Here is a 15,605-nt window from a genome sequence, read left to right on the forward strand (position 1 = left end):
ATATATTTGACCTTCTCATTTAATCCTCATGTTACCTCCTTTATGTTTTCCATGTTTGTCTCTGTTATATTCTAAGTAGTTTCTTTAGCTCTTATTTCCAGTTCACTAATTTTTTCTTTAGCTGTGTTTAATTTTCTGTTAATTCTGTCCATTGAATGTTTAAATTTCATTTTATGTTTTTCTTTTTTTCAAAATTATCCATTTCTCTTTAAAATCTGCATGGTCATTTTTTAGTTTCTTTTATTCTAAAATATTTTCAAGATTTAAAAAAATTTCTTCAAGTATATTAAACATAAACCTTCTGTGGTCTGTGTCTGGTAATTCCTTTACCTGACGTCTTTTTAGTTCTGCTTCTGCAAATTCTTACTTGTAGTGCCTTGGCTTTTTTGGAGGCTTAGTTACTTTTCTTACTGTGAGCCAACTCTTTTCCTTGGAATTTTATTTATGGGAATTGGAGTCTACAGTAGAAGAAGAGGATTTCTCCTGAAAGGATATGCATTTTCTTCTAAGCACCAAGGGCCCTAACGATTCAGCAGCACTATAAATTAAATTATTGATTTGAGGTTATTCTGACCACTGAGATAGAAATAGTCAAGTGGAGAATGGTAAAAAATGATTGTTATATGTCTCAACTAGTTTATTTTAACAACACATATAAACACTTGCCAGTCTTTGATGTAGTGCCAAAGCCTTTTATTTCTTTTAAGTTATTGGTCTATTGATAAAAGAGTTCCTAAATGTTATCTCATAATATATCAACTGAAGTAGAACAAGAACTTTAATGTACCTTTAGAGTCATCTGAGTGCATATTCCTTATAGGTTAAAATGTTTGTCTTTTATAGCTGTTTGCCCAAGCATAATTGATAATTGTTCTTGGATTTTTTTAGTGACTTCACCATTCTCTAGTCTTCCAAAGCATTCAGTTAAGTTTTTATAGACACAGCAATTCTTCTTTTTGACACTCATATTTCGTTGTTTAAATTTTATTAAATTATGTAGTGAAAATATAAATAAAAACTGATATAAGTGGGTTTGAAAACAGTTGCACTAACTCTAGTTATGTATATAGTTTATACATATATAGGACAAGGTAAAAGAATCAGAAGTGTACCTCTGTATCTTTAGCTTATAAGAAGAAAATAAGTTTCAGGGGTAAAGAAACAATCCAGAAAGAAAGTTATTAAGAAAAAGATCTTTAGGATCTTGAAGAAGTCAATACCAACAAGGATTATACTTTAACATTCTAATCCTGAGAATTAAAAATGAACTAAGTCCGTTGTCCGATGCTACAAATTTAAAATTTGTAGCATCGGACATTTAAATTTGTAGCATCGGACAACGGTCTTAGTTCATTTTTAATTTAATTTAAAATTAATTTAAATTTAAAATTTGGGGCGCCTGGGTGGCTCAGTCCATTAAGTGTCCGACTCTCGATCTCGGCTCAGGTCATAATCTCGTGGTTGTGAGATCGAGTCCCACGTCCGGTACCACACTGGGTATGGAGCCTGCTTAAGATTCTCTCTCCTCCCTCTGCCCCTCTCCTACTCATGCGTGCTCGTGCTCTCTCTTTCTCTCTGAAAAAATACTCAATTCATATGTATCTTGAATTTTTAAGATTCTGTATCAGTTAGGGTTTAGCTCCCCACTTTTTCTTAAAGGGTCAGATAGGAAATATTTTAGGCAACTCTGCCATCATTGCACAAAAGCAGCCACAGACAATACAAATGAGCATGATTGTATTCAGTGAAATTCTATGTACAAAAACAAGAACCCTATTTTTTTTTTTTTTACAAAGTTCTAGAACAGATAGAACTAGCTAGCGGCCATGTACCTCACCTAAATTTGAATGGGGGCGGGTATCAGTTCTATAACTAAAAGAAATAAGGGGGTGACTGGATCATGGAGGACATTTAATCTTCCTATACACCGTACGCTAAATTTATAGGTTTGCTCAGTCTAATTCATTAACATTATATTAAGACCCTGTATCAGGGCCTGTTGCACATAAAGTGCCTAATAGATTTTAAAAAGCAGTCAGTGAGATTAAATCCCAAATTAGAACTACCTTAGATTGTTATTAGTAATGATGATTTTTAAAACCAAGGATTAGTTTGTTGATGTCTAGAATTTCCTGAAGGCTAGTTAATTCTTATGAATTATTAATTTCCCTTTGCTATATTTCTTCCTAATCTTACCTGCAAGTCCATTTTTCTCTCAAACCTAAAAACAGTCCCAAAAGAGGAGAAGCATTTTAAAGGATTATAAAATTCCAGTCTAAAAGGCTCTCCAGAACCCATCTAAGGTCTTTTTCTTACCTTTTTGTAAACTATTATTATATAGACTCTTCTGCTATTGAACTTTTTTAGTCTCCAACCCCTGTGGTCATTTTATGCCATGGTCAAACTTACCCTTACATTCGGGAAATTCTCTAACTAACCTTGAAGCCTCCTTCATTCCTTTTTTCCTCAAAGGAATTTTTTTTCTCATCTGAAGGAAGATATTTTAGCTGTTGTCTTTTTCCTTTCTTTATAGTGCTTTATAAAAATAAAGTCAAGGTCATGGTACAAAAGCCTATAATAACGTCTTGAGAGTCAAATACCTGAATCAACTTTGTATTTTAGTCACTATCTTTATCAATATTAATAATATTCCTGATGAATATTGCTATTAGTCATAAAAAATAATGAGCAACATTCATTTATTAAATGCCCATAAGTGCTCAACACCGTGCTCTTTGTCTTGTCATAGATGATCTCATTTCCATTTTTACAATAACTGGAAGATACTATGCCCATTCTACAGATGAGCAGACCTAGCTTCAAGAGAAGTTAAATCTGCCCAAGGTCTCAACATGGCAGAACCCTGAGTCCTTATGCATCTGACCCTTAACCCTGTACCCTTTCTATAGAACGGTTGAACCTATGAGCCGTTTTAAGTTCCTAGCTGAGAAAAATAATGTCATCATTTTGATAGTCATTATGCTCACTAATAGCTCTGCTCCAAAATAAAGGTGTTTTTTTAGTACTTCGTGGTCTTTCTTTTGATTCTGTCTAATCCTGTCTGATGTTTCTCTGAGCTTGATTTCTTTTATCCTGAATTTTTCTGACTTTGCCACAATTCTTTCCTTTTTTCCCCTTCGTACTTTCTTTTACAACTAGAAAGATTAGTCAGCCTCTCTGATTAGAGTTGTCTTTTTTTCTCTATTACTTACTTTTTTTTGTCTTTGGGGTTTTTTGTTTGTTTCTTGCTTTGAATGACCTGTTTCCCTCTCCCTCTCTGTCTCTCCGCGAGTCTACATTTGCATTAAATCCAGGTGACCTTCCCTGCCTCCCTCCTCTTCCAGTATTCTTCTACCCCTCCTCTACTTTCTCTTTTCACCTCTTCTTGTTCTGTGCCCACAAGAACATCTCTTGTAAATAGTGCGATAAATACTTTACCTCCCCAAGGGACATGTGAGGATTAATTAGTTGATGTCTATAAAATGGCTGGGAACATAAAATACTCCCAGGTAGTTCTTTATGATGGTATTATTGCTTTTAAAATTCAGTGGCTTCTTCTGTCCTCCAAGCTGTTTTTTGTGTCATTATCCCCATTCCACCTGTGCTCGTTGAGTGTTTATCTCATCATGAAATGCTTTATGAGACTCTATTTGAAAGCTGTTTCATAAAAGTAAATTTTATTTTAAGAAATAAAATTGTGTTCTTTTGTTGCAGAAAGAAAGGATTTGATATTAAATGGGTGGATGATACACACGCCCTAGGAGTATTCTCCAGTCCAATTACAGGTATTCGCCCAGTGGATTGTGGTAGTCTTTTCTCATTGTCCCTTTTCTCCTGCTACTTGTTCTTATTTCCCTTGTATTGTAGCCAACTGGCATTTTATTCAGCCGTTATAGGTGAATGGCAGAAACAGGTTTTTGAGGCATAGTGCTTTGGTACCCATGTGCTCCCTCTCTTCCTTTTCACCTTAATCCAGTGGTGTTTGGAATGAGAGCCAACTCCTTCCAAGGTTACATGCTGTATAATGGTCAGTTCGGATAGTACATAAGCAGACTGTAAGTAGAAATTTAAGAAACCAGTGTGACTGAATCTTAAAATTTTTGTGATGTTTTTCCCTCAGACAAATGAATTCGAAATAGCCCTTTAACCTTTCCAGTGAGAAATCTCTCACTGGAAGTAATAACTCTCACTACATAATACCTACTTTCTGAATATATGAGGGGGCCTCTTGAATTACATCATTAGCCTCGTGATTGATGTGATGCAGAAGCATTCAGAGAAATGAGAGATGTTGGATCCTGTCCGAACCACTTAAAATAGGGATCTGCAGACTTACTCTCTAAAGGACCACATAGTAAATATTTAGGGTGTAAGGTCTCTGTCACTACTTAATTCTGTTGTAATAAGAAAGCATCCCTAAACAGTATTCAAATGAATAGGAATGGCTCTGTTTCAGTAAAATGTTACAAAAATAGGTGGTTGCCTGGATTTGGTCGCAAAACCATAGTTTGCTGATCCCTGATCTAAAATAATCACTTGCCGACTCGTTAATGGATTTTCTAAAGCTTGCCGTGGGGGGAAAAAAAAAAGCATAACATCTAGACATCTAGGAAATAACTTTCTGAGAACTAGCCTTAAATTTTCCTTTGTATCACTCTTCTTCATGTCATCTACTTCCTTACATGTATTCTTCTTTGCAGCTCGTGATGCTCTGGGTAGTAAACATACCATGGTGAAAATCAGGCCATTGTCACAGGCCACAAGAGCAGCCAAGGCCAAAGCTAGAGCTTATGCCGGTGAGCCTATAATCTCAGGGGCTTTTCTTGTTGGTAGTGTATTATTATTTTCTCCAGCACTTACTCCTCATCTAGAATTCTAAAGACCCATCACTTTTATTTTTTAGTGTTTAAGGTAGTATGTTCTTAAAGAGAAAATAGAAAAGGTTATGTTGGAAATATGGCATTTGAGCAGCCACTTGGAGAGAGTGGGAGATCTGGCCAAGCAACGCAGCAACCGTTTTTTTGTTGTTGTTGACATCCTTATCTGGTTTACCTCACTGTTGAGCTGTTTGAGTCATGGTAGAAATTGTATTAATACAGATAATGAAGCCAGGATTGTTTGTGCTTTGCCATTTTAGTTTCCTCTGATGATCATCTATTGGCCCATATTAATTACTGCTGATGCAGCCCTTGTTAGTCTATTTTATATGTTAATTATGGAGTTAAATCACTTGGCACTAGAGTGCCTTCTCTTCCTTACTTCCTCCTGCCCCCTCTGTTTCTCCCGTTCAGAGTTCCTCCAGCCAGCAAAGGAGCGTCCTGAGACTTCAGCAGCCCTAGCCAGAAGGTTAGTCATCAGTGCCCTTGGGGTTCGAAGTAAACAGAGCAAAACAGAAAGGGAAGCAGAGCTCAAGAAACTGCAGGAGGCCCGAGGTGAGTTGAAGTGATGGTGTTCTTCTCTAGTTCTCTAGAGCTCACTATAAGACATGTGGTAAAAAAAAAAAAAGGAACGGAGCCCTTTCCCTTTTGTCATTTCCATTTCCTGGAAGCCTCCCAAGTGTATTAAAATTGTTTTCATGCCTTATATTTAGGGTGGAGACATTTCAGGATTTCTCTTCCTGTTCCATACACCAGGCATCCTAATCCATGTTTCTACTGTGGTTTTCTAAGAGATAGGTTCGGTCTTCTCAGCTCATGATCCATGGCTTTCGCTCTAGTTGTTGCTCCTAACTCTGAGCAAACTTCTCCTGTAAAGACACAGTAGTCTTTCAGACAGAAAACATTTGCTGTGGTTTTATGGGACCTTGATTGCCATGATATTATCTAATGGTTTAGATTGTAGGTAGAAGACAAATTAAGGAAAAGCCATCGACTGACACAGATGATGATAACTGTAGGAGGTATTTTTTCCTTTAAAGGCAGCTCTGAGTGGCTCCCTTAGAGTACATATGGATTAACCTATCTTCTGATTATTTTGCAGTACCTATGAGTTCTTAGAAAATATTTCCACTGATCCACAGCAGGGTTTTTCTTTCCCTGTAGTTTGGAGTTGAGGTTAAAATCTCTCTCTTCCCTCCTTACAGGCTGTTGACTTAAATGTAAAGGCCTGGGATTCTGGCTTTACACTTAAGTACTTTTTATCAACCTTCCAGGCTTTAAACAGTCTCATTGCCTTAGCCCACCATCTGTGGGATCTGTGAAGGCCATTTATTCTGAAAATTCCACTTACCAAAAAGTAACTTCATTTTTCCATTAAACGAATTGAAGTTTCAAACTCCTTGTTTATTGCCGGTCTAACAAGGCCATTAATACTTCCTGTCCACTCTGCTTTGGTGATAGCAGGCGGCTTGCGGACTCTCAGCTGCACTGGCCAGATAACCAGTGACAGAGTGTGTCATGGCAGGTGCTAGAGTTTCAGAGTTGAACCCAACTAATTTTTTGAAACCTTAATGATTATAATGAGGCAGTTTTGATTTTTCCAATGCATGTTCACTCAAGGGCCTTTTACGGACTATAGATAGTTTTTATACACGGCAATAACAGAACTAGAGTAAAGCAGAATGTGCAATGTCCTTAACCCTTTATTAATGGTTATCTCTGAGGAAAGTGTTTTCTCTGTGATAACCACAATTATCTCAGAAAATCGCAAGAGGGTAATAACTGTGGTATCTATAAGGGAAGATGTGGCTCTTTTTGCAGTGTATTATGTTTCCTTACCCTACGCATGTAATGTTACCTGTATTTCCACAGGTACTGCAGCAACAGTCTTGCACAGATGTCATCTTGAGTATTCCCCTCTGTTTTTCTGTAAGCACATTAGCATGTAGCTTCATTTGAAGTGTTTGTTTTAAATGTCCCCTTATACAGAGGACATTTCAGTGATGCAGTTAAAAATGAGACTATTGGCTGAGTACCCTGTTACTTAACTTTTTTAAAGAAGGCCTTGATTTGTGAATAGAGACTCACTGTGATAAGTTCCTCTCATCCATTGGTGCTGAGGCTGTACAGATTATAGAAGATTTTTCCTTTATTATGCTTCAGAGCTCTCCCATTCTTCATATCTGAGAAAACGCATATGGAAAATTCCTGATATATCTCTTTCTGACTTCTTTATGCATTAAGCAGATATTCTTGTACCTGCCTGCATGGAGCCCAAGACTTCTCACTTAAAGATTTTTTCTCTCTGGAAATGAAAAGTACTGTTTAGGTATTCAACAGAACAGATATTTTTGCTCCAGACCTTTTTCCACTGGAGGGGGGAGGGATCAGTACAGCTTGGTGGATAACATAATAGATTCTGGAATCAGACTGCCTACGTCTACCCATAAGCTCTACAATTTACTGGCTGTGTGACCTTGAGCAGATTACTTATTCTCTGGAGGCCTCTGTTTCCTCATCCATAAAATGGACATGAAGTGAGATAATCCACAGAAGATGCTTAGTCATCTTCAGAACCTATAGAAATGCACTCTGTCCTGTTTCTATAGGTCTGTAATAAGTATGTGATATATGTTAGCTGCTGCTGTTTTTAGTAATAGTAGTAATATTATGAGTCTAGCACAGATCTCAGTGCACATTTTTTGTCATTACTTTTTTTATTTTAAATTTTCTGTAACACTCCAAAAGCAACATTTGACATTCACTAAGCACCTGCCCTGTATAAATTATGCATTATGCTCCTACTTGGGAGAATTAGAAAGACGGCAAAATTTTGTTCCTCTACTTAAGGCTTAGTCTAGTGAGGATATCTACCTTGAGTAAAGAAGAAAATAATTTTTTCAGCAGTTGTTTCTCTTCTCACTTCAATTTGGAAGACTTTTAAAAAATTCCAGTATAGTTAATATACAGTGTTAAATTAGTTTCCGGTGTACAATATAGTCATTCAACAATTCTATACATTACTCAGTGCTCATCAAGATATGTGTACTCTTAACCTGCATCACCTATTTCACATCCCTCCCACCCACCTCCCCTCCAGTAACCATCAGTTTGTTCTCTATAGTTCTCTATAGTTAGGAGTTTTTTGGCTTGTCTTGGTTTTTTCCTTTGTTCATTTGTTTCTTAAATTCCACATGAGTGAAAAATCATATTTTTTTATGCTTAGCATTTCATAATCATATTGCTTAGCATTACACTCCCTAGCTCTATCCATGTTGTTGCAAATGGCAAATGGCAAGATTTCATTCTTTTTTAATGTCTGTATAATACTCCAGTGTGTGTGTGTGTGTGTATCACCTCTTCTTTATCTGTTCATCTATCAGTGGGCATTTGGGCTGCTTCCATAATTTGGCTATTGTAAATAATGCTATGATAAACATAGGGGCACATGTGTCCTTTCAAATTAGTATTTTTGTATTCTTTGGATAAATACCCAGTTATGCGATTACTGGATCATATGGTAGTTCTGTTTTTTATGTTTTGAGAAACCTCCACACTGTTTTGCTTAGTGACTGCACCAGCTTTCATTCCCACCAGCAGTGCCCGAGGGTTCCTGTTTCTCCACATTTTCATCAGCACTCGTTTCTTAGTTATTTGTTCCAATAGTTAGCAGCTTTCACTGTCAAAAAATTCTTCCTTAGGTCTAACTTATATCTGTACAACAGTTTAAGCCAGTTTCCTCTTCTCTTTTCCTTGTTAGAAATAGGGAATATATGTGGACACCATTCTGTTCTAATTTTTAAAGATCAAAGGCAGATTATTTAGGAATAAGGGAATTTGGGCTGTAATAGGGTTTTTGCCATTAACATTACTTGTGTTGCCATGGGCATGTCTCTTACACCTTTCTGTGCGCCAGTTTCCAACAAAGCAAAACTAATGCCTAATTTACCCTGGAGAATTTTTTGAGCATAACCTAAGGTAACGTGTAAAAATGTTTAGAAAGGTGCTTTACAAATTCAGGATACTATTATTTATGTGACTCTTAGAAAATTAATATTCATTATAATGAGACAGTAATGACACCTATGTAATTTGTACTGTTGCTCCCCATCCATTATCCATGACAAACAGTGCTAATCAGTTATGGCACTCTTTTTTGTGACTTTTGACTTGACCATTGCCAATTGATCAGAATTTAGCATGGAAATTGAAATCTGTGTACCATCCTGATATAGGTACTCTCATAAGCAGTACTATAGAATAGCTAGGATTCCTCTACCCACCCACTTGAAGAGTTCTCCTGTCTGGCATAGTGTCTGGTTCATTAAAAAATACTCAATGTGCATTGACTGAATACGTGAGTGACATTGGTCACTTTTTCTTCATAAATCTTATTTCATTCATGATTCTACTCTGAACTCTTTCAAATCCTTTATGTTTTTCTTTATAAAGCCCAGAGTTGAACATTTCCTATGAAAACCTTGTAATTAATGAATTTGGGATTTGTGATTTTGAGGTTTAAATACTTCCTGCTAAGTTTCCTCACCCTACTTTGGTCTTCTTACCCTTCTAATGAGAAGTCTGTGTCTGTGTCTTAGTCCTTAATTAAAAATTAGATTCAGAAAACAAAGCTACTCTGGGAAGAATCAAGAAAAAAGAAGTACCCAAATCATTTTAAGCAAATCATGTGTATATCTGGAGGAGATAAGAGCTTTTTAAAAGTTCATAGTCTTAGAACGTGGAGAAGAGGTTTGTCAGTCTGACAGAGTGCATAACAGATCAGAGCTGCACTAAGAGTGGGAAATCAAAGCATAGATCATCCTCCATCCTTTGTATTTGACTTAATCATGTTTTAAACCAGTGAGTCACATGAAATAATAAAACTACATTTTAAAGACCAGATTCAAGAGTATATGTAAAATTTCCCCATGTTTCGTTTATCAAAACACTTGATTCCCACCTAAAATTGGAGATAGAAGATATCATTACATCTCAGAATAAGCTACTCTCTCATTTTCAAAGCTTGCTATAATTCTGTTTCTTAGTTCCATTTACTCTTGGGGGTAGGTGCTTAATTGACTGGTTCTAAAAGGCATCTTTTGGGTCACAGGCCTGAAAGGCAGAGTAAGTAAACGATCATTTGATCCCCTAGTTTGCTTAATTAAAATCACTGAGAACTTAAAAGTAAAATCATCCCTATAGAGTACTTAGTCAACTGTAATAAAAAAATTTAATTACAACTGCTACCTTTTGAAATTCTTTTTAGGCACTCCATTCTTCTGCCTTCAATGGCTCTGCTGCATTGCTGACTCATAATCTAGGTCGTGTGGCATTTTCTTGGTGTCTTTTCTTTCCTAATGTGAAATTCCCTTCATTTCCAATCACATTTCTCTTTTCATCTTAATGTGATCTTTTTCTCTGAGATGCAGTATTTACCCGTATTTTTGCTGTCACTTGCTGTTTAATATTCTTATATCACAGGCCAGTATCAGATGAAAATGTTAATTAACCCTAGGATTAACTGACCAGTTTACCAACTATTGCTAAATAAAGAACACATAGTTCTTTGTGTTGACACTTAATACATTGATGCACATTCTACTCTCGAGAGTTAAATGCTCCCCTTAAACACTTATGTGGTCCAGACTATCTTTCCTGGTATATTAATGATTATATAAATAGTTGGTAAGCCTAAAATCTAAAACCTTGCTAAAATTAAGAGGTTACTTATATTATTTCACCTTAATCTATCATGTCTGTCAATCCATAAAAGAAGGCAATTAGATTAGTTTGACCAGACTTGTGCTTCAAGTCTGCGTGTTGATTATTCCTCTGTAGGGAGTTTTGTGATGATTTTTCTCCATTATTTTCTTAGGCGTAGAAGTAGATTTTGAACATTTTAATTTACATTCCTTTTCTTTGTTTTCTTTTGAGATGACACTGTATTGGCTCTTTTTTAATCTTTATCCCTTTCCATTCCCTGAGTGGTAAGTGGTGATTCAGTCAACTAATTTAATAAAATCATTTATGCAATTTATTTATTATATTGGGAAATGAAAGTCTTTAGGGACAGCTTACATGCACACTTTAAGTTAATCATTTCATACAAATTCTTCTATTCTGCCTTTAGTTCCTTGCCCTTATGGCTGCTGTTGGGCTTTCTCTTTACTTAGTTTACTGTTTTCTAATTGTTAAAGGTAAAGGTTATAGGAACTCTTCTCATGCAGTCTGTCAAGTTAATATAGGAGGTCCTTGCAGGCAGTCTATCAGATATTATCTGCTTTCCTTTCTCCCTCTCTCTCTCTCTCTCTCTCTTTATTTATTTATTTATTTATTTATTTATTTATTTATTTATTTATTTTTTTGAGAGCAAGCACGGGAGGGGTGGAGAGAGGCGGGGAGAGAGAGAATCTCAAGCAAGCTCCACACCCAGTGTGAAACCCGACGTGGGGTTCCATCTCACGACCATGAAATCATGATCTGAGCTGAAATCTAGAGTTGGATGCTTAACCAACAGAGCCACCCAGGCACCCCTCCTTTCTCTCTTTTGTTTTTCATTTTCCCCTTTTCTTTGTGGATATATTCATATGTCAGGACAGTAGAAAGTATGCTGGTTTAAGAATTAAAGGCCCGAGTTCCAGCTTTAGTTTTTCACTGATTATGTAACCTTAGCCAAGTCACTTAACCCCTCCAAGCTTCCATTTCCTCTTTAAAAAGTATTTCTCGGGGCGCCTGGGTGGCGCAGTCGGTTAAGCGTCCGACTTCAGCCAGGTCACGATCTCGCGGTCCGTGAGTTCGAGCCCCGCGTCAGGCTCTGGGCTGATGGCTCAGAGCCTGGAGCCTGTTTCCGATTCTGTGTCTCCCTCTCTCTCTGCCCCTCCCCCGTTCATGCTGTGTCTCTCTCTGTCCCAAAAATAAATAAAACGTTGAAAAAAAAAAATTAAAAAAAAAAAAAAAGTATTTCTCTATTCAGGTTCTGAATTACTAAATGTATGCCTCACATTGTTACTATTTCTTTGTGCTTCTCAGTCTGTCTCCCAGCCTTCACTGGTTAACCACCAGAGTTTCCTCATATATTATTTTACATGTATTTGGCAGTGGAGATCCATAATCTTTTATTATAAAACATTAGGGTGGGAAATGTTTCAGTATTCTGAACTGTATTCAATTTTAGAAGGATAATATCGTTATCTTAATATATATTTCATAACACCAAAATCAGACACACTGACAGTATTTCTGCCACCAAGTGTATGATTGTTCCATTAAATGGCATATGTAAGACCATAAGCAGCCTTTTATCTTTTCAGGTTATATTTACTACCAAATGAATTTTGGCCCTAAACTTTAAAAAAAAAAACAAGTTTAAAAAAAACCAACTTTTCCGAAGTGCTTTGAGTTTAGAGTTGCAAATTGTGGTGAGTGGTTTATTTTTCTACTACACCTGGATTTCTTTTGTTAAACTTCCCAGATAGTCACTCTGATTTAAATTTCTGAGCTTATTGAAAAATTTGAGTTCTAGTAGTTCACTTTTCTGGTTTCTTCAGTTTTCTAGGAATCCAGAACCAATTTTTGATTGCTTTCGTCCAACATTGCTTTTGCCTTTAGATCCCCTTCTAATAACTTTACCCTGTTTATGAGAATCAGAACCACAGTGCTTTCCTAAGAAACCCTGGAATCCTTTAGACAAGCCAATTATCCTCAGTGCGGTCTCCCTGGAGAATCCCAATCCCAATTGAAGCCTGTCTTAAAGCCAAGTCACAAGGCACTGAATTAATTAGCCTTCAGTTTGGAATTTGCTGACCCTCTTTTTTTTTTTTTGTCTGTTATAACTTTACTGTTATATTCAGATAATGCCACAAGGTGGTGCCCAAATAGCAGTGAATTTCTCTATCTCACATTTCCAAATGCCAGTCAGCTTCCTGACCAAGTTCTTTGCCCTTAAAGTACAGTCAAATACATTCAGTAAAGGAATTTTGTAAGGGATTCTGCTGATTTGGAAAGGTATGTCAAAATAGCAAGTGTTAACTCTAAACTCACCTTGATTTCTGTAGTAATTCCCCTGGTTCATGACTTGCAAAATCTTTTACAGACTTTATTTGAAATAATAGCCCTTGAGAGGAAGCACTTAGGCTTATCATCTATATTTTATGGTAAATGACTAGCCATGAAATTAGAACTGGTATTGTGGCACCTAATGAAGTGCTCGGGTCACCAAATCATGTGTGGTCTGTATTATCTCAGGTCTTGGTCAAAGTATTAAATGGAAACCCAGCTTCTCTGTTAAAAATTGAAGATGGATTGCCCAGATTTCTGATTTTTTTTGTTTTGTTTTGTTTTTAGAAATAATTCTTTATTTCCCTCCATTATATGTGGTTGTTTTCCCATGTTGGAATTGTGTATTGCGGAAGGTAGGCTCTTGAAAATGCTCTAAAAATACTGAAATTTGATTTGCCTCTGAAAATTTTTTTTCTGTAAGACTGTAGTAGGGAGATCCAGCTAGAGCCCAGTGGCCACCATTTCTATTTGAGCAAGAAGACAGAAGAAGAATATTCAAACCTATTCTTCATCCCTATTGAAATATTTTTAAAGATCAGTGAAGTGGGAAGAACAGGCAATTATATTGAAGCACTAACACAGTTGAGAAATAGAATGAAAATAAATACATTATCAGCAAGACTGGAGTCTGGTCTTGCTAGGTTCTGACTTACTCCACATACTTTTTATTTCTGTTAGCCCCAGATCTTTCTTTTTTATTATATGGTACTAATAACATTGCTTCCACTTATAACGCACTTGGAAAGTTAAAGATATTAACTCTTGGAGTCAGGTAAGAGAAGACCAGGAAATTCTCCTGTCTCATGACTGAAGTTTGCTTATAATTTGGATTAAAGGAAAGTCACTGGTTATATGGAGCGTACTTCCACTTTTCATACTGTCCTTACTTACAGAGAGAAAGCGACTGGAAGCCAAGCAACGGGAAGATGTCTGGGAAGGCAGAGACCAGTCTGCAGTTTGAACATCACTTAAGGAAATGGATAGTTCCATGAATTCAGAAATTAATTCCATAGTCTTCGGATAGGAGGATCCTTCTAGAGTTCTGTGTACATGCAGAAGTGCGTGTTCGTGAAAGAACGAGATAAAGCCATTGAGGCGAGCACTGACTGGGTCTAGAAAGAAGGTGGACTCCTGTCCGTCTTTGCTTCTAATTGCAGTCATTTGGAATTGCCATACTGTGTTGGGCATAGAAAGGAGCCATCAGCTAGGAAGCTGACTTGTGGCAATTTGGATATGACTTCCAAGAGTCCTCTGGGCGTGGCAAGCCCCACTGTTACCATGGCTCATGTGTCTAAGATGTCTGAAGCAGATACAAAACAGAGGATTCAAACCTGCCATGATGGGCCATTCCGGCCCTGAAAAGGTAGGGTGTTCTTTCGGGCCTCACAGAGCCGAGGGGTGGCGGAGGGAACAGTGTTTGAAGTACTTGGTACTCACCGAATCCACACTGTCAATTCCAGAACTCTGGAGCTGGTGAGCTGCAGCAGATGTAGGTGTTTGAGCTCCAGAGTTTGTACTGGGCCGGGCGCCTGGGGCTGCTCCAGCTGCACAGCAGCCAAGGGCATGCCTGCTTCAGCCCTCTAGAAAGCCAGCCTTGGGAGCCGTGTGCTAGTCCCCGCTGAAAGTACTACCGTGTTGTGAGAGGGAGACATTAAAGCTCAGTCTATGACCTACATGACTGCTATTTGTCACTTTTGTCATTCCCACAAAAAAACTGGGGAACAGCTCTCCTCGAATCTTCATCCCTATAAAGTTGTGCCTGGGTTCAGTGGATCTGTTGGCTTTATTGAGCCACACTGAGTAGACTGCTGGTCCTCTATCTCTCTGCCTGAGTATACTACAAAAATGCCTCTCTCGGGATGGGTATGTGGTAGCTCCCCTCCCCTTCTTGCCCTCCCTGGACATGCCCACCCGAGCCTCTTGCCTTCTTCCATTTCTGTCAAACCTGACATTCTGCAGAAGGCTTCTGGCACACAGCATGTTCTTGGTATCATCTTCTCAGCCTGTGCCAGAGGCACCTGGCAAGCAACACCAGATGATCCATTACAGTGAAGAGTTGCCAGAATAAAACAAACACCTCTGGGCAGTGAGAAATTTCCTAAAGGACACTGACAAGTCTGAGCCGCCAATTCAGGCTTTATCCATCTCATACCTGCGCTCATTGTTTTTGGAAGGAAGTTCTGCACTGAAGAACTGGGAGTGCTAGACTTTAATAGGTTGAGCTAGCAAGACATAGTGTCCCATCGTGCTTTCATTGAGGGCGGCAGCCTCATATTTGTATGTGGTGCCCATGACAGTGATGGATTATTAGCACTGCCTAGAACATGGTAGAGTGGGGGCTCTGTTCAAATGTTCCTCAGATGACACTGGCCTTGGGTCTTAGCCCTGACCCAACTATCCCTGCTGCTATTCTGGTCTTGGAGGCTTCTTGCAGCTCCTCAGCATTGCTTTTCTCATTCTTGGTCAGTTCTGAAAGTGTCCCTTGTTCCTATTCAGGGCCTCCCTTTCAAGTTGAGAGGATTAAATAAAACCTCTTGATCCTCTGTCCTAGTGTCTGGTCCAGTGCACTTCTCTGACTTGTAGCCACAGGGCTTGCGCTCTCTGTCTTCACACAACAGACTTCTTTAAGATAGATAGCTCTGTTCGAACAGCATGGCTACACTGAAAAGG

General features: G+C 37.9%; 1 protein-coding gene across 14 annotated transcripts in view; it reads left to right on the top strand.

Annotated features, from left to right (window-relative positions):
* The window catches only part of R3HCC1L (R3H domain and coiled-coil containing 1 like), a 95,689-nt gene extending 81,079 nt beyond the window's left edge, over positions 1-14,610 (top strand). For all 14 annotated transcript variants that reach the window (XM_045438493.1, XM_045438485.1, XM_045438487.1 and 11 more), the window contains 4 exons: positions 3,715-3,785; positions 4,701-4,796; positions 5,292-5,432; positions 13,829-14,610. In XM_045438493.1, coding sequence (XP_045294449.1) covers positions 3,715-3,785; positions 4,701-4,796; positions 5,292-5,432; positions 13,829-13,896 — 376 coding nt within the window. In that variant the 3' untranslated portion in view covers positions 13,897-14,610. The remainder of the gene's footprint in view (positions 1-3,714; positions 3,786-4,700; positions 4,797-5,291; positions 5,433-13,828) is intronic.
* The last annotated feature ends 995 nt before the right edge of the window (positions 14,611-15,605 follow it).

The sequence above is a fragment of the Leopardus geoffroyi genome, chromosome D2 (genome assembly GCF_018350155.1).
Source record: "Leopardus geoffroyi isolate Oge1 chromosome D2, O.geoffroyi_Oge1_pat1.0, whole genome shotgun sequence".
NCBI lineage: Eukaryota > Metazoa > Chordata > Mammalia > Carnivora > Felidae > Leopardus > Leopardus geoffroyi.